General features: G+C 37.5%; 1 protein-coding gene and 1 pseudogene across 1 annotated transcript in view; both read right to left on the reverse strand.

The window, feature by feature from the left end:
- Window positions 1–9,449: 9,449 nt before the first annotated feature.
- ADGRV1 (adhesion G protein-coupled receptor V1) overlaps window positions 9,450–20,547 on the reverse strand; it is a 487,139-nt gene continuing 476,041 nt past the window's right edge. Inside the window, exon 89 of the mRNA XM_036925534.2 lies at window positions 9,450–11,127. Coding sequence (XP_036781429.2) covers window positions 11,009–11,127 — 119 coding nt within the window. The 3' untranslated portion in view covers window positions 9,450–11,008. The remainder of the gene's footprint in view (window positions 11,128–20,547) is intronic.
- LOC118932302 (elongation of very long chain fatty acids protein 4-like) lies at window positions 15,522–17,249 on the reverse strand (annotated as a pseudogene).

Below are 20,547 nucleotides of genomic sequence, written 5' to 3' on the forward strand. Positions count from 1 at the left end.
TCTGGAACATGGACTAAATCCAGAAGTCTGAAATAGTACCTGAAGTGCTCACTGATCAGTGAATGATTCATCTGTGGCCACTACGTAGATGCCTTTATCTGACACTGTGATGCCTGTTAATGGGGGTGAGCACTCCTTTGTTTCTTGTATAAACTGCCAGGGAGAGATCTTTCCTGTGGCTCCAGGGCTCCCTCTTCTTTTCCATGCCCAAAGTAGATTTCCTTAGGCCCAGGGGAAAGTCTCAGATTTCACAAGGAGAGATGCCACAGGCTCTAGCACCCGCAGTTCCTGTGGTCCCGAGGCCTCCAGCGGTCACTGACAGTCACTCCTTGTGGTTATCTAAGATCATCTATGGGGCAGAGTATAAAAGCATGGCTTTTGCACTAGCAACAAAGTGCCCAAGGTCCTCAGACTCCAAACACCTCACCAGCCAGGAGTAGGGGCCAGTGCGGGAGGGATAAATAGAGCACAGAGGATTTGGGGGGCAGTGAAAATCTCTGTATGATTTTATAATTATGGGTTATGTCATCATACATTTGTCCAAACCCATAGAATGTTCACCACCAAGAGTGAGCCCAAAGGGAAACTCTGGGTGATGATGTATCAACACAGGCTTATCACTTGTAACAAATGTACTAATCTGATGAGTTATGTTGGTAATGGGGTTAATTCTGCATGTGCGGGGGCCAGGGAGTCTATATGGGAAATCTTTGTACCTTCTGCTCAGTTTTGTTGTGAACTTAAAACTTTTCTAAAAACGTTCTTAAAAAATAAAAAAATCTCACTAACTGTAGCTGTTTCATTAGAAGTTGACTGAGGAAAAAAAATAGGCACCTTAAACCCACCCCCCATGCTAAATTCAGGGCTTAAATAACTTCCAACCAACTTCTTTTTATGCTTTCAAAGATAAGACATGTTCTTTGTAGAAAACTTGAAAAATACAGAAAAGCCAAAGATATCTGAACACTATTAAGGACTTGTTATATAGATGTGTACATGTGTATTTATATATATGTATGCATTTGTATGTATATGAAGATGTATATATATTTACATTATGTGTTAAATTTTTATATACATAACTGTATTTATATTATGTATTTACATATATAAATATGTAAAATTAAATTATACATATTTTTGTTAGCTTTAAACTTTGAGTTGTATTATAGAAATCATCTCCTTTATTAATATTTTTAACTGTAAAAATACTTTCTCTCAAGTGACTGTCTTCCTACATTCATTTCATTCTCTAAAAAATTTGTACCACAGAAGGGTGTATTTAACTGTGTAAACATCTAATCTTACCACTGTTACATGTTTCTTTAAAACAGATGATATTCTCTTCTTTGAAATGAAGCTTTAGAGTTATCAGGCAGGCCTGTGAACTCTAACTCATCATCAAAAGGAGGCTTATTACTTCTTTTATCATGTGCACTTCTTTGTATACCACAGTCATGTGTACTGCCATCAGGGGGTCACTGCAGAAGAAATATTTTAAAAAGTCTACGTATTTGGTAATGAATTTAATAGTTTGGGCCACTGTTTACGACTCTTTTACAGTCTTTGAAGGGTCAGTTATTGCCTGAGGAGAATCAGTGGTCTTTCTGTTCTTCCCATACTGAAAATGATACCTGGTAAACCATTTTAATGGTTTCCTGTTTCATTGGAAACCTTGGCACTCTCAAAATCTATTTATAAAGAAGGCTCATATAAGTCACTTAAAAGTGTGTGATGACAGGCTGAGCTGAATTTTTACTTTGCCTTGAAGCAGGCAGAGTGTGAGCAGTTCCCGTCACTGCTTCATGTTACACAATTCAGTCTGAAAACAGAAAGCAACTATTGTTTATTCTAAGAGCCATACAGGGCCTTGAGTTCTACAGGTTATATATCACATGACAACTGGAATCAAGATGATGAAATGCATGAAATTTATTATAGTTCTAATTGGCATTTTTCCACACTGAAGTTCTAAGTCTTCAACTATGCTTAGGTGAAGGTGTGAATGCAAAGAGAAGTACAAATCACTGAGGTTAAAAGGCTTGTCATCTGTAGAGGGTTTCTAAATTGTGGTCACAGTATTATTTATTACAGTCTAAATCCTGTGAAGAAAGTTTGTTCTCCAGGAACAAAACTGGTCAAATAGTTTAAATATTGAAGACTAAAGGCATCTTATGCTGGATGGACAACCTTGTATTCTAAAAATAGTATTTGAGAAAAATACAAAATCCACTGAACGTTGACTATAGACTTCTATTGGTTGGATGAAATAGGAGTTTATAATCTCAAGTACAGCATCAAAAAACCAAGTAAAGTATGTAGTCATATGTGTTTTGTTAATAGAAAATACAAGCAAATCTCACTGTAAAAATGAAGCAGCATCTGAGTTCACTTACATGGAATCATGGCATACTAATTGTAATAGAGTTTTAGAAAATGTTGGGTGTTTGCAAAGGAAGGTTTCCAGAGTAATCATTTAGTAAATAATTCTGTCTTAGTAAGATAACCTGTAAGTAAAATAGGCAGACATTAATCTAGAGTTTCCAATCTCTTAGTAAATCTTTTATGTTCCAAAATTGACAAGTGTTTTCCAGTGCCCGTGTCCTTTACTACTTGACTTCAATGTTTGTGTTGCAGAAGAAATCTAGTTTATCTCTTGTCTTTAAAGCATGTTCAATTCCTACTTTATTTCTAATAGTTCCATCTACTTATGACCCTTCAGGAAGTAATTTTTCCACCTGATTAGAATTCCTTTTATTATTTGCTCTTAATATAAGGCCTATTATGAACATCCAGTATATGTTCTATACATTTTCCTTTAGTTGTAGAGTCCAGAATTGGTTGTATTTATTTGTGTAAATTCCTTTGTTTTATATTCAGAAAAGTACTTTCCTCTATAGAGTTTCTTCACTATCGGCAGGCGGTTTATGAGTCTGAATATCAAAAGGAACTGATTACTGTGTAAATAAAATATTCTTGAACCTACCATGGATAATTGTTTGGACTTGTTATCTTGTTACTAACCTCTAACAGCTACTTCAGACTAAAATTTTTAGGTTTGTGTTTATTCCAGAAAAAGAATCACAAAATCTTTCTGAGTTGAGGAGAGAGCAAAAACGTTCATCCCCTTCTGCCCCTCGCCTCTATCTTATATCAAAATAATTTACCCATATACAAAAAAAAAAAAATCCCGTCTTTGCCACAAATTTAAGTTGCATTGAGAATACTTACAGTTGAGTGTTTTCTACCTCATCTTTGCTGAAAATGGTGAAAACACTAGAAGGTAGAAAATACCAACTGTTCTCCACTTCTCTAAAGGCAGGACAGAACTGGTATTTATTAAATGACTTTCTAAAAGTCCAGTATTGAATATATAACTCATATCTCAGCACCTGATGGGGTGGATATAGGTGGGTATTGTGTGAAGAAAAATGTATTCCTATGTCCAGCTACAAAGTAGAAGGGATGTATATAAAAAAACATGTCTGAGGGGTGAAAATATGCTGATCATTTTGGTTCTGCCCAGGAGCAGTGCTCAGAAGGGGGATTTCCCCAGGCTGGCACATGCCAAGCACCTGAAGCAGGAAAGCAGGTGGTGGCACGGCGGGGGACTGAGCGGGGCTAGACAGGAGAGTCTCATTCTGTGCTGCAGACCTCCAGACTCAACTGTTCTCTGGACTCAGAGGACCTTATTCTCCATGAAGAATTTAGTGACTGAATACTCTGAGCCTCAGCTCCAGTGGCTATTCCATCTGCATCAACATCTCTGGGTTAAGAAGTTAATAAAACATTTTAGAGCTGCTATTGGTCTTAAACCCTGGTAACAAGATAAAAATACAAAGAGGGACATATTTTTCATCACCCCCCTTTCCCCATCTGGCTCTGTGTAGCCTCTAATCCATGCCTTAGCACCTGAGTCTACATACCATCTTCAGCAGCTAAATCATTATAAGGTGCTGACTTAGGCTCTGAGAACTGGCTAAACATCACCCATCTTCATTTTTTTGACATTTCTTTTTTCTTTTTGGTGAGCAGACAGATGCACTTCATCTCAGTGTAAGTTAATCTTTTATCAGAATCCTTATGCATAGTAAGATTTTCCCATATAGAATGAAAACTGATAAGCTTTAATAAGAAAAATAGGGAGATTTTGTAGGATTAAACAAATGTTTTTGCTCTTTCAAGATATTCTATACTGTTCTAGTTCGCACAGTTTTAAAATACCTGGTCCAAAGATAAATTAAAATAAAATCTGTTCATCTTCTTGTTCAGCCCTCCAATCTGGCAATTCCGTTGTATACGCTATACTCTCTTACAATGGCAAATTGTGATTTTAAGCAATTTATCAAATTTTGGTTTCAGCAACTTTAAAATGTTTATTTTTTTAAAAATTAGTTGCTTTTTTCAAACATATATTGTGTCCTTTGCCAGAAAGAAAGTCACTTTCCACAGTTCAATCTTTTATCTTGGCAATTAGGAAGAAGCAATGACTTTTGATTCATAGCCTTTGTGTTACGTTGAGAAATAACAATGTAGCTAGATAAGGGAAGGTCTTGACTCTTATCAGTGATTACTTCCTGAAAGCATGGGATGGAGGCATTGCTCAGTTATGAAGATGAGAGTATATTCTTCAGAACCTTGGATACTGTTATCTTAGCTTCAGATTACAGTCTTATTTCCTTGGCTCACTAAGATTAGAAATGACATATTATCTAGGTTTGAGTGTTATAATATAGACTGTTATTTCAAATGTATTTAGTACAGACATAATCAATCAACTATGAAATGACAAATACACACTTCTTTGACATCCTACTGTGGAACCACATTTAAGTATGACAGAAATTGTAGATTATAAACCCTTTGGTTACAAAATATTCATGAATATGTAATTTTCCACACACAATGCCCTTATGACTAACAGGCCATGGAATAATAATGAGATATAAAGAGAAAATATCATCTCTTGTTGTCTATTTGCTCTTCGTTTTACCTACCCCCTTGCCCAGTAATCCTTAAAAAACTACCTTAGTTTGAAACTTGTTATGTAGACTACTGCCAAAATGAAAACAAGTTTATCACAGGTCTTCAGTAGTTTTCAAGACTCCTTGGATAACTAGGAAGCAGAATGAATTAGATATAATTCAACAATTTATAGCTTTGTAAATGAAAACTGTTTAATAACATGAAGATGATATGGCATCTGACATGTTCAATAACTACTATTCATTTGGATTTTTAAAGGTAAAACATCTGTAATTAAATCTATAAAAGATAAATTAATTATACTCTTATTTAAATATCAGGATAAAGATGAGTTCTTTTTCAATATAAGCAAATATTTATTGGGCATCAGTTTTGCTCCAGGCATTGTGGTAGGTGCTTAGAATATGAAAACAAGTATGATGTAGTTCCCACTCTTCATGAGCTTAGGGTCTAGTATGGGTTTCCTAATTGGGGTTCTGCAGGTATCATTAGAAGTTCCGTGAGAGGTTTCCAGTAGGAGTTCCAGAAGAGATTGGAAAACATTTAAAATACTGAACTTCCTTCTCCATTCAATGCCAGCACTTACAGTGAATAATTGTGATCAAGGAGCTCTGTCAGGAAATTCACAAATTTTTTTTATGTTACTGTGGTAAGAACATTTAACATGAGAGCTACCCTTTTAACAAAATTTTAAGTGTACAATAAAGTACTGTTGACTATAGATACAATAGTGTACAGCAGATCTCTAGAACTTATCTTGCTTAACTGAAACTTAATGCCCACTGATTAGTTAACTTTCCATTTCACCTTTCCCTCAGCCCCAGGAAAGCACCATTCCATTCTTTGATTATGTGAATTTGACTATTTTAGATACCTTACAAAGTGGAATCATGCAGATTTATCTTTCTGTCACTGGCATACTTATCAGAAGGGTGAAAAGGCAACCTGTGGAATCGGGAGAAAATATTCACAAACCATATATGTGATAAGAGGTTAATCTCCAAAATACAAGGAACTCTTAAAACTCAATAGTTTAAAAAAACCTGATAAAATTTTTAAAAGGGCCTAAGGACTTGAATAGGCATTTCTCCACATAAGACATAAAATGGTCACAGGTATATGAAAAAATGTTCAACATCACCTATCATCAGGAAAATGCAAATCAAAACTACAACAAGATGTCACCTCACGCGTGTCAGGATGGCTCTTAGAAAATACCAAAAGACAACAAGTATTAGTGAGGATGTGTAACTCTTGCACACTGTTGGTGGGAATGCAAAATAACACGACACTGTGGAAAACAGTACAGAGGTTCCCTCAAAAAAATTAAAAATAGAACTATCATAAGACCAAGCCATCTCACTTCTTGGTATTTACCCAACAGAACTGAAATCAGTATCTCAGAGATATTAGCACACCCACATCCAATGGAGCTTTATTTGCAACAGCCATGATATGGGAACAACCCAAATACCCATTGAAAGATGAGTGGCTAAAGATTGTGTGGCATACACATATAATGGGATACCATGAGGCCTTTAAAAAAAGAAAGTAAATTCTGCACTCTATGACCATATGCATGGGCCTATAGGATGATCTTTTAAAAGAGGAAACCATCCATTAACTACATCCCATTTACTATACAATACCTGTGTATTATTTGATAGGAGAGAATATTCAGGAAAGGAACCACAACGCCTCTGATAGCTCTTGGGCACCTTTCTAATTGTCTTACTGTTCTCACTACTCTTTCAGCTCTTTTATTAAATGATTGCTTACTTCCCTCTTGAAATGTGGCAAAAGTCTTCAAAATGATTTTGATGTAAGGACATATACTATAGGGCAGGATGATGGACAGTTTCATACAATTCATTAATCAGCTTTTCAAAATATCTTTAAATCATGCATTGTAAAAGGTAATGGAAATTATTATCACGATTGTCCTTGCTTTTCTTTCTCTGAATTCCAAGAATTCATTTATCCCATCTCTATTTCTGACACACACACAAGTATACACCCTTACCTTTGAAATGAATGTTATCATACTCTGAACCCAAAATGAGTGATGCTGAAGTGGCTTGCACTGTCTCTTTCCTTCATTCATGGTAGAAAACAAATGCTATCAGTACATTCCTAAATTTAAAGAATAAAACCAAATTTCTAGGCTGATCACAGGCATAGAGAATGGTTTACCCTGCTTAAATTGGAATCCTCTTACTCAATTAGAAAAGAGTGATTACTTATGTTTTTTCTCAGGACTAAAACATTATTTCATGTCCTGAAAGTGCTAACAATTTCTTTTGAGCTGAATCATTTCTAGGGAATTAACTTTAATCTTGTGCTCAGAGCACAGTCAAAACAGTTAGGCCCAGCTCTTGTGTCCAGGCCAGGCAGGGAACTGAGCTGAAGCATCCAAAGCACTCCCAGAGACCGTGGCAACAGTACTTGATAACCACATCCCAGTGTCACGGGGAAACATAACAGGAAACAGAGTTATTTTCCAGTTGCTTCTTCTCCTGAAACCATGTAATTTACTTAAGGACAAAATGTTTGTTAACCATAAATCAGCGATACTGAAGTGTTAAGTGAATATCTTGGTTGTTTTAAATATATTTCTTGTTAAACTTTTATCTCCAGTGTAGTAAATTTCTAATTAAGGGGGTTGCTGAACTTGTCAAGGTGATTTGAATAGTAATAGTTACAGACTGCAATACAACATTTCCATAGGAATAGTGTGTATGCATTCATTGTATGTACCAGCTAGCATGTGTTATAGTTACATAAAAAATCTGGGGTTTCCTGAATCTTTGTAAAGGTTAGTTGACCCACTATAGTGTTGAAATTATTTTTATGGGATAAAAGTTTGGTTAGAAGAAATGCATTAGATAAGAATAACTTCAGTGTACCAACTAAATCTTACCAATAAGAATGTTACTCATCTGAGTTGTACTTTATTTCATTAGAGATTTGAGATACTGGAATCCCTGGCCTCAGTGGCTTGGTCCATTCTTCAAATGCCACTTACGGAGAGTATGGTCCTTTGGCTTACATCCTGCTAGAGAAGAATCGGGGGAGACAGGATCCCTGCCATTAACAATTAAATGGCAATATGAAACACGGACAGGAATGCGCTTGCTGCTTTGTTTCCACCAAAGTCAGGCTGTGTAGAGGAGATCCACTCTGGCAATCGATAGGCAGCTTTGAAAAGGTCAACACCACTTATCTGATTGAGACCTATGCTCACACAGATCTGCCTAGGGGCGTAAGGCTTAACTCAAGGGGGATCTTAAGCACTGGTAAATACAAGATGAAATTTTTGGGAGTGATTTTCCTGAACGGTATTTTTTTTTTCCACTTACATCCCAATTATGTGTTTAAATCTCTCTGGTCAGATTTGACAGATACAGAAAGTATTGATTAAACTCTAGAACACCTCAGAGTTTGAATATCAACTCAAAGCTAAAGTTCCTGTCTTTTACTTACTAAGATTTTCATTTGCCTGGTTTCCCACCTTAGGGATCCAACCAACCCCACTGCTGCCTGCACCTCGATGACATACCTGTCTGCACTTGCTTCCAAATTAGGAAATCCCTTTTTTTTCAACAGTCTAAGAAATGACAGTTGAAAAAAAACCTAGAACAGAAAGAAACACAAGTTTAAAAATCACAAAAATACAGAAGCAGGGACAGTGTCTACTGACAGAGGAAAGAACATGTCGTGGAGATGGGAATAAAGTGTTTCTCTTTGGGGTGATTAAAAAGTTTTAGAAATAGAGGTGATGGCTGCACACTCTGAATGTACTTGATGCCAGTTTAAAAATACACAAGAGTGGCTAAAATAGCAAATTTTATGTTACATACATTTTACCACAATTAAAAGAAAAAACCCCAATGGTTTCATATACCCAGTACTGCTGAATCACACTTTAAATGGGTGAGTTGCATGGAATATGAATATATCTTAATCAAGCTGTTTAAAAAAATGTCTTGGAGAAAAAGAGGATCAGATTTTCTGAAAAAAGAAGGACAACAGTTGTAGTGTTATAGTCCCAGCCTTCCTGTTTTCATTTTGAAGAATTTGGTCTGATTTGCTTCTTCCTACATAGTACTGTAATTCCCTGGCAGATGTCCCATTTATTCTACATATGGAGGAAACAGGACCACAAAATATTGCTGCTGTTTGAATATGAAGCTTATTTGTTTTAGCACTGCTGCTTCTAGAGCTCTTCCCATATTCAAAATCATGCTGAACAGTGGCAGGTGGCCCTTTGATTCCTTATCAAGAGGGTGTTTCTGACAGTAATAGAAATCCAGTAACCAGAAGAAAGATGTCCTTGATTGATCATGTTTTTGGCCAGATTTCCCTAAAATCTGACATGTAGAAATGAAAGTAGCAATTGACAATTCATGTTGTTGGGGAATTCATCATTGGTGAGGCTATAATCCTTTTAGGAACATTAGAAATGATGGTAATAAGATTGAATTTGCTTTAAGTGACAAATAAGAATCTAGTCATCTGCAAAATGTTACAATGATTATAATTCATGGATTCCACACAATGAAAGTTCACATTTCTGTAATGATGACCTATGCCACACATTCATTAAAACCTATTAACAATTTAGAATGCTTACTCATTTCATTGTTTTCATCTCTAATTTTAAATATTATAACCAATTTCATCCTTTGCTTCTACCCTATCATAGAACAGACTGCAATGCAATGCTGTAGGTTGAAAAAGACAACCAATCTCTTTCACTTAAAGTAAACTCGATCTTATTATCACAGTTGCTAACGTTCTGAAAAAGGATTATAACTCCTCAATGATGCAGCCTTTGTCTTTCATGCTGTTGGCTTTTTTGTCATTGTAGCTTTTGTTTTCTATCTACAAAGACAATCCACTGATCAAACTCAATCTAAGAGGGAGGCGATGAGAGTTGGGGAACAGGAAGAGGAGTCATTTTATAATTTATCAAGATAAATAATGCCACCTCAGGTTTTATAAAAAATAAATCCACTTGTAACAATGATGATAGAGCACTGATGTTTTAATTATGTCTCTAAAGGAAATTATTAACAGAACAAAATTTTTTTTAATTTTACTTTTTTCTTGAGATCATACTGATTTTCTCAAAAGTACTTAAGAACTCCAAAATAAAAGGTCAGAAAGAGTTCCTTAGGACAAACGTATTCTGTTCCTAATGATTCTTTTGGAACCATAGTCAATGAAATCATCACGAACACAATAGTGTTTGTTCTGGGATAGACTTTCAGATTTCTCATTCCAAGACAAAGGAAGGCTGGAAAATCCAAACCAGAAAACATTTCTCCCAAACAAACTGTACTGTTTGAATCCTCCTCTTTTAAGCTGTGCTAAAATGCTTGATGGAGTTATTTTTAACTGGGAACAGAACATTTATTCTGGAAAATGTTCAGATCCCCAATTTTATCATGAGCAGAAATACATACTTTTGATGAAAGACTATGAAAAATACAGTAACCCTATCAATCCTTAGGTGCAGAATCATTAACAGACAACAAATTTTACGGTTTAAGGAAAGAACACTTTTTAGATGTTGTTTAGTCTTGAATCTGGATCACCTGTATCAATGCTGGAACAGGGTGCTTGACATCATCTAAGATAGGGTTTGTTTCTTCGCTCATGCACACCATTTCTTCATAAATAATGAGCCGGGTGATGCCAAAAGGATTCTATTGTTTTTATTGATTGTTATTACTTTTATTAAACAATGTTAGCCATGTAGGATGACTAAAAAACAACTATGGAATATGTGCATCCTATTAACTGACAGAAATCAATCCAGTCTTTCATTATAGCAGTAAGCTGTTAGGTTTCACGAAGATGTAAGTAATTTAAGATTGCAAAAACAACAGTCACTTCTGGGTTAATCATCCAGTACAATCCATATATTTCTGTTTATGTGGCTGTATCTACTTATGAAATGTTAGCACAAAACCAATACAAATATGAAAGTATCCTCATTCTGATGGTTACTGAGGGGCTAGAGGTGGGTGTCGGCGATGGGTATCCTCCGGAGTTCTACGATCTGGGAGTCAGTCAAGGTACCGCCCTCCTGGCTGCCTTGACCAGATTCATTGTCACTGACACTGAGACCAGCACCTACAGCAGGAAAAGAACACATAACTCCCAACTCTTAGTGCAGTGAATTAAGGGTCAAGTCACATTAAGCTAACACAGATTTATTTCTATTGTATTAGTAACAAGTGAGCTATAGAATAAATATTAATATCTAAAAATTATAAAATTATATTTTGAATTTCTTTCAGCAGTTTTTATAAGTGAAAATTAATTTCTGGACACAAGTTTGGGCTTTCAATCTTTTTTCCTGTTTCTACATGGTTGACAGGTATAAATACTCCCAAGAACAGTATTTCCCAGTTAGGAGCTTACTACAACTAAAAAAAATATAGGGCAGATTATTAGGATTTTTCAACAAGGAGGGTAGGATTTGCTGTTAGAAAACAACCTCCAGGCCCACATGTACTAAATCTGGTAGATCCTTCAGCTGAGACTCAGTGTGGGCAGAGATCTGAGCAGACAGACCGCACGGACAATACCTGCGTCCTATCGGCACCTGGAAGACACTGGCGCTGACTGACTCAGCTCTGATCCCACGATATAAATAATTACATAACCCAGTGCCAAAACAGATCCACACAAGAATCCCACACGGCTGGCTGTTCATTACAGATAGAGCTCAGAATCTGTTTTTGAGGAAGCTCCACTATTCACTTTGTTTTTTGCAACTCAGAATAATTTTTAAAATGTAACACTGTGTCAGAGTAACACCTTGTTCTTTTCCTCTCTACGGCACAGAGGTTATGTACACTCTCCGGGGCTTGTCCTCTGCCTTTCACACACAAAGGCAGAAAGGGGATGTGGTCGCAGGGCGTGCTGCTGGTCTGAATCACCAGAGATTACAGCTCCCAGCTCCTCCCTCTCTGCCACTAGACTGCGAACAAGGAAAGTGAAAAACCAGTTGCTAGGCAGCTCAGCTATCTTTCTGTCTGAGACATAGGTAAGGTGATTCTGCAGCGCTTGTAGCTGTAGGAAGATGGTCTTAACCTCTTTGGAGATGGAAGCAGAAGCCCACTAACAACATTCTTCCAGCCAAACCCTCCGTCTTCTGGATCTCTGTCTTCGGCACCCTCTCTCTGTTAAAGGCTGCTGTTGAAACCCCACTTCCTCTCTCCGCTTTCCTGACACAGCACTTGCATATCTCATCTTCTGATCTGCTGCTTCTTTCCAGAGCTCTTCTGCTTCTCTTGAATCTCTTCCTGTCTCACCATGGGAAGCCCTGCCTTCCCCAAACGATCTGCCTGACCCCTGCCTGCTCTCCAGCTTCATATCTCACTACTATTTCCACACGTGCCTGGGATGCTCTTCTCATTCCCTACCTCCATCATCTGGCTGCCTCCATCCTCCATTCTTCCTATAAATACCAACTCAGGTATCACTCCTGCTACCCATGGAAACATGAGGATTCTCTTTTGAAACTTCTGACTCCCCCACTGGATTATGTCCTTTATATCTTTGCATCTTCCAGCTCACAGGACAGTGCCCAACCCACGGAGGGGTGTTCAGTAAATGTTTGTTAAATGTATTAATGAACTATGCTCTGCCTTCTAGCTCTTGAACATGCCTGTTCCAGCTTTATTGTCTCTGTCCCTCTGATCCCTGCTGCATTCCAGGGCCATCTCCTTCTCAATAACAGACATTCGTTCCCCTTGCCAGTGGCATGAAGTCTGGAACCTTGTGCACTGGCTTTCAAGGCACTTCCTAATCTGCCTCCATGCTACCACACAGTCATATTTCAACCTTTGCCCATTGAGGAGTTTTCTCCAAGTGCAGGTCTTTTGGTCCTGCATGTATCACATTAATTCCAGCTTGAGTGTCTTCCCACCCCTTTATCGAGGCCCATTTCCATAGCCTTTCACAAACACGTCTTTCACCATTCCTTCAAAATGAGGAAGAGGATATTTGAAATTATTCAAATAATATTTGAAGAGAAAGTCCTAGATTATACCTGAAAAAATATTAATCACATCCCCTTTACTCTCTCAAATTGCCCTGGTTTGGATGACAAAATAAATGGCACCTCTACATACAACGTATATGTAAACCATGAAGCAAAATGTGCAACAAACACCCTTGAACTCTCCTCAAGTTAAGAACTAGGTAGGATATTGCCACTGACAATGTAGCTTAAAAACAACTTAGTTACTTGCCAAAATTAATACACGCCACATAAAAAATACCAGATTTTTGGTATTTCTTGAAAAAGCAGAAGGCAACACAGGGCCTGCATTTCTGGATTGAAAAAATAAATAAAAACAAACATACAGATCTGGTATTCCTTCTGGTTTGCCGCTGTTTTCATCCAACTCTTTTGAATCATTTATGGTATTTGCCTGGCCCTTGAAGGGAATCTTTGAGTCCTCCATCATGCCTTAGAAGGACACAGGGCCCATGCTTCTCTGCCGGGGGAGCAGGGAAACTGTCCATCTTGTAATAACCTCAGTGGTTAAGTATGACATTGGCTGCTCTGTAAGGAGAAGGTGACTGAGGCCCAGAGGCCTGTAGCGGCTAGATCTGAGTGAGAAGAACTAAAGGGCTAGGTAACAAAGTTGCCCAATATGGGATCAACTATAGAGAAATAGAGAGGACCCCATTATTATCATCAGGGCAAAGTGGGACTTCCTGACCGAAACTACTGATTTCCGTGTTGCCTGCTCTAAATCTCATTAGGAATACATATGCATTTGCCTGCCCCGGGGACACAGTACACAGACAGGGCTGGGAGGTTATCACAGCCTGCAGCTTTGCAAGTGAATGGGTATGACTGGATTGGTTAATAGCCCAGAGCCCTGTGAGGGGCACCAAGTTTTAGATAGAGCCTCCCCTTGAACTACCACATCTCCATGGCCCACCTCATCCACCTTCTCAGTTTCAGCCCAGTTGAGAAAAAGTGCATAATACTCAAATCCCAATCCCTCATTGAGACTCAAAAACGGCACATATTACATACAGTAGTAACATGGCAGACTGGGAGCACAGTCTGTCTCTCGTCCGCTTGTAATTCATTAAATAGTCTGGGAGGGCATTTTGCAGTGAGTATTGTGATTTCCTGAAAGGCATTTTGAGCTTAAATTTTAAGCCAAAAATTCAAGAAAAATCCAGTAATTGTGATCATGGTAAAAGTTACTATCCCTTTGGTAGACAGACAAGGCAATATCAAAGGAACTAGAAATGATCATTTACATTTACCTAGCACCTCACCTTTTCTCAACATTTCAACATGCTTTAGTCAGGAAAAGGGATGTTTATTAGTCCTGTTTTAGAGCTGCGGGGACTGAATCAGGATCAGACATGTTCATGGAGTTATTCACATCATACAGCAGGAAAGTCACAGAATGAAGATATCCAACTGGCTTCCAATCCCAAATGGAGGGTATTTTCTTCTACATCATTTATTGAAGTATTGTTGATAGACAACCTTACATTGGTTTCAAATATGCAACATAGTAGTTCAAGAGTTACCCATATTATTATCACCCCCTCTAGCATGGTTACTATCTGTCAACATAGGAAGACATTACAGAATCACTGACTATATTCTCCATGTTGTACTACTATCCTCATGATGAATTTGTATTATGTTGTTCTTTCTGTTTTGCTTTATTTTTATTTTCCACAAATAAGTGAAATCATATGGTATGTGTCTTTCTCTGCCTGGCTTATTTCACTGAGCATAATACCCTTTAGATCAATCCATGTTGTTGCAAATGGCAGGATTTCCTTTTCTTCTAATAGCTGAATAATATTCCATTATGTATATGTACCACATTTTCTTTATCACTTCATCTACTGATGGACACTTAGGTTGCTTCCACATCTTGGCTACTGTAAATAATGTGGCAAGAAACATAGGGATGCATATATCTTTTCAAGTCAGGGATTTTGTTTTCTTTGGTTAAATTCCCAGAAGTGGAATTACTGGGTCAAATGGTATTTCTATTTATAGTTTTTTTGAGGAAACTCCATACTGCTTTCCACAGTGGCTGTACCAATTTACATTCCCACCAACAGCATAGGAGGGTTCCCATTTCTCCAAACCCTCACCAACACTTTTTTCTTGTCTTTTGGATAGTGGCCATTCTGACTGGTATGAGGTGATATCTTATTGTGGTTTTGATTTGCAATGTGGAGCATCTTTTCATGTGCCTGTTGGCCATCTGCATTTCTTCTTTGGAGAAATGTCTGTTCAGGTCCTCTGCCCGTTTTTTTGTTTTGTTTTGTTTTTTGATTTTTTAATTAAAATTTATTTAATTTTAAATGTTCTTTCCAACAGAAGAGGTAGGTATATTTCCACATACGAAAAATTGGTAACAGCCACAAATCAAAACAAGGAAAGCCTGATAATATCAACATACTCTCTTCTAACAGCACATATATGTAACTACTTTATGTTACTAAAAAAGACATGAATAGTTTCATGTTCCAATTAGACAATAATCTTAATTTTTGTAATATATTACCGATAGTAATAGGAGTATTGAAAGGCTGCCTTTTCATCACAAAACTTGCTTCCCATAGTGATTTCTGCCACAAGTCATGGTGACCTTTTGGTTGCCTGACAAGATTTTACTGTAATTCTTTCTTATTTCACCAACCCCATCATCATTAAACCTCTAAGAGTCTAACAGAGATCATCAGGTTCTTAAAATTTAATTACAACCTAAAAGGGTATATTCAGGACTAGAGGTGGAGAGATTCGACCATTCCAGTCAGCAAATGAATTCAAATGTGCAAATTTTAAAGTATCCACATTTCCAGCTTCAGACCAGAAAATGTAAGGTAACTGATTTTAATTAGTAGGTAATTAGTAATTTAGCCAAAAAGTTCATAAAGACTGTTTCTGCAATCATCAGGCTGAAGAATGACTCTATTTTAAGATACATGAAAAATCTCATGCACTAGACAAACAGATGTAATGGGAAGAGCCTCCAAAGTCACATAACAATTGCTTTTGTCTGGACAATATCAAGGCTAATAAAAAATGTTTAAAATAAAACTTCATAAATAGAACATGTGGGTATTTAACACTTTATTCAATCTAAAGGTTACTAATACATAGAGCACATTTGACTTTTTCTCCCCACCCCCAAACTCTCATTTGCTTCTGTTTTCCCTGAAATTTTATATGAAATGGGAGCTTCCTTACTGTCAACGACAGATAAGGCCTAGTTCAATTTACTCTCCTTTCACTTTTCCATTTTTCTGCCTTTTTCCATTTTCTGTCACTAGCTGTTTCTCTGATTTGCTCACACCATTTGCTGAAATACCATTCACAGCTGTTTTTCCAGTTTTGGGTTTCTTAGGCTCTTTGTATGTCCGAACATAGAAGTTAAGAAAGAGGAATATGAAGCTTATTGCATAGGCAATTAGAGCCCAGTGCATCCATTTTGGGAAGGGGCAATCATATAGAGAGACAGTGCTGTGTGTCCAATGGTCACATGGAACTGAATCAGCTGCAGCATGGTTAGGTATCATTTCCACCAAAGGTACTTCTGAATCCACGGGCCAAATGCAGTTAACCCATAGTATGCATACATGATCACATGGATGAAGGAATTCAGCTGGGCCCCAAAAAACGCTTGGCCCCCTGCAACCCACTTCACCACAGTGTAAACATTGTACAGTGATGATACACATGAAGGAAAGAGACTTGGTTGTTTTTCTTCCTCAGAATAAAAAACGTTGTGTCCAAATACTCAACTCCTTTCGATACAAAGTACCACCACAGAGCGGCAGCTATCCTGACTTCGTGAACATTATCAGAATAATCCACACTCTGGCAAATATAGCTATATCCCGCATTATATGATCCCATGAATAACTCTCTGAAGATAAAAAAGTTAAGCAAAACCATCCCAAAATTATAGACAATGAGTACAAAGTGCATCTGAAAAGGTTCTCGGTTCTTCATCCATTTTGGGCCCAGCCACACGAACAGGAGAACTTATACAAAGTGTAGGCCATGGAGACTGCATCAGAGGCCAATTTTCCACACGTTTATCTGCGAAGGACCAGGTCCAGCGGTAGAACTTTACCATGTCGTTCAGTGCTGTAGACACGACACTCAGGACACTGCCCGGTTCTGAGTCCAGGAGCCCCATCGCGGCGGCAGCAGGGGGACAGAGCGGGAACCGCGGGAGGGCGGGCCTTGGGGGCGAGTGGTGGCCGGGGGTCCCTCTCTAACGGCGGCGGCCCCACTGTGCCTTCTCCTCCTCCTCGGGACACCGCGGCGGCGGGGATGCGACGGCGGCGGCGGTGAGCAGCCGGGCGGAGAAGGTGCGGTCAAAGCTCCCGGGAAGAAGAGGAGGAGCAGGAGATGCGGCTGTGCGCGCCCGGGGCCGCTCCAGTCTACTGCCCATTTTTTTAAATGGGTTGTTTGCTGCATGTTGAGGTGTACAAGCTCTTTATATATTTTGAATGTTAACCCATTATTGAATGGGTTTATAAATATATTCTCTCATACTTTAACAGGATGTCTTTTTGTTCCGCTGATGGTGTCCTTTGCTGTACACAAGCTTTTTAGTTTGATGTAGTCCCACTTGTTCATTTTTGTTTCCCTGGCCCTAGGAGATGTGTCTAGAAAAATACTGCTCATACTTCTGTTCAAAAGATTTTTGCCTATGTTTTCCAATAAGAGTTTTATGGTTTCATGACTTACATTCAGGTCTTTGATTCATTTCAAGTTTACTTCTTTCTGTATATGGAGTTAAGACAGTAACCAGTTTTGTTCTCTGGCGTGTAGCTGCCCAGTTTTCCCTACACCAGTTATTGAAGAGGCTTTGTCTTTCCCCACTGTATGTTCACGGCTCCTTTATCATATAGTAATTGACCATATATGAATGGGTTTGTATCTGGGCTCTCTATTCTGTTCCATTGATCCATGGATCTATTCTTGTGCTAGTACCATACTGTATTGATTACTGCAGCTTTGTAGTATAGCTTAAAGTCAGGGAGCATAATACCCCCAGCTTTGTTCTTCTTTCTCAATACTGCTTTGGCTATTCAGGGTCTCCTGTGGTTCCATACGAATTTTAGGATTATTTGTTCTAGTTCAATGAAAAATGCCATTGTTATTTTGATAGGGATTGCACTGAATCTGTAAATTGCTTTGGGCAGGATAGCCATTTTGACAATATTAATTCTTCCTATCCATGATCATGGGATAGGTTTCCATTTATTTGTGTCTTCTTCAATATCTGTCATCAGTGTCTTATAGTTTATTTAGAGTACAGGTCTTTTACCACATTGGTTAGGTTTATTCCTAGGTAGTTTCTCTTGATGAAATTGCACATGGAATTGTTTTCCTGATTTCTCTTTCTGCTAGTTCATTGTTAGTATCCAGGAACACAACAGATTTCTGTGTATTAATTTTGTATCCCACAAATTTGCTGAGTCCAGTTTTAGTTTTAATTATTTTTTTTGGTGGAGTTTTTAGGGTTTACTATATATATAGTATGTCATCTGCAAAGAGTGACTATTTCCTTCTTCCTTACTAATTTGGATGGATTTCATCTTTTTTTCTTGTCTGATTTCTATGGCTAGGACTTCCAGTACTATGTTGAATAAAAGTGATGAGAGTGGACATCCTTGTCTTGTTCCTGATCTTAGAGGAAAGCTTTCAGCTTTTCACCATTGAATATGATATTAGCTATAGTTTATCTTATGTGGCCTTATTGTGTTGAGGTATGTAAATCTATACCCATTGTATTAAGCATTTTTATCATGAATGAATGAATGAATGTCAAATTTTGTCAAATGATTTTTATCTATTAAGATGATCATATGGGTTTTATCTTTTCTTTTGTTGATGTGGTGTACCACACTGATTGATCAATGAATATTATACCATCCTTGCATCCCTGGAATAAATCCCACTTGGTCTTGATCTTTTTGATGTATTTTTGAATTCGGTTTGCTAATATTTTGTTGAGTATTTTTGCATCTATGTTCATCCAGGATATTGGTCTATAATTTTCATTTTTTGTGGTGTCTTAGTCTGGTTTTGGTATTAGGGTGATGCTGGCCTCATAGAATTTCTGAGTTTGGAAGTATTCCCTCCTCTTCTACTTTTTGAAATACTTTAAGGATGGGTATTAGCTCTTTTATAAATGTTTGGTAGAATTCAGCTGTGAAGCCATCTGGTCAAAGACTTTTGTTTTTTGGGAGTCTATTACCAATTCAATTTCATTGCTGGTGTTAGTCTGTTCAGATTTTTTCTTCCTGGGTCAACCTTAGAAGGTTCTTTCTTTTTAGGATTTTGTCCATTTCTTGGGAGGTTCTGCAATTTATTGGCATATAATTTTTCACAGTATTCTCTATTAAGTCTTTGTTTTTGTGGTATCTGTTGTGACCATTCCTTCTATATTTCTGATTTTGTGTACTTTTTTTCCTTGATAAGTCTTAAATGGGGTTTATCTATTTTGTATATTTTCTCAAAGAACTAGCTCTTGGGTTCACTGATTTTTTTCTGCTCTATTTTATATTTTATTTCTGCTCTGATCTTTATTATGTCCCTCCTTATACTAATTTTGGGTGTCAATTGTTCTTTATCTACTTTAATTGCAAGTTTAGACTATTTGAGATTTTTCTTCTTTCATGAGGTAGGCCTGTATTGCTAAGTACTTCCCTCTTAGTACCACTTTTGCAGCATCCCACAAATTACGGACTGTCAAATTTCTGTTTTTACTTGTCTCCATGTATTGCTTGATATCTCTTTTAACTTGGTCATTGATCCACTGATTATTTAAAAGCATGTTGTCTAGCCTCCTTGTGTTTGTAGGTTTTTTTTCCTTATGGACTTTATTTCTAGTTTGTGATCTGAGGAGCTGCCTGAAGCAATTTCAATCTTTTTGAATGTATTGAGGCTCTTTTTGTGATCTAGTTATGTGATGTATTCTGGAGGAAGTTCCATGTACACTTAAGAATGTGCATCCTGCTGCTTTTGGGTGGAATGTTCTGTAAATATCTGTTAAGTCCATCTGATCTAATGTATTATTTAGTGCCTGTTTATTTTCTGTCTGGTTGATCTGTGTATTGATGTGAGTGATGTGTTAAAGTCTCCTAAAATAAAGGTGTTGCAATCTATTTCCCCCTTTAATTCTGTTAGTAGTTATTTTACATATTTGGGTGCTCCTATGTTGAGTGCATATATATTTTAAACGATTATAGCCTCTTGTTGGACTGACCCTTATCATTATGTAATGTCCTTGTCTCGTTACTTTGTTTTGAAGTCTACTTTGTCTGATATCAGTACTGCTACTCCTGCTTTTTCTCCCTATTGTTTTCATGAAATATCTTTTTCCATCCCTTCACTTTAGTCTGTATATGTCTTTGGATCTGAAATGAGTCTCCTGTAGGCAGCATATAGATGGATCTTGTTTCTTTATCCATTCTGCCACTTTGTGTCTTTTGATTGGTGCATTTGGTCCATTTACATTGAAG

This window comes from Manis pentadactyla, chromosome 2 (genome assembly GCF_030020395.1).
Source record: "Manis pentadactyla isolate mManPen7 chromosome 2, mManPen7.hap1, whole genome shotgun sequence".
Taxonomy (NCBI): Eukaryota; Metazoa; Chordata; class Mammalia; order Pholidota; family Manidae; genus Manis; species Manis pentadactyla.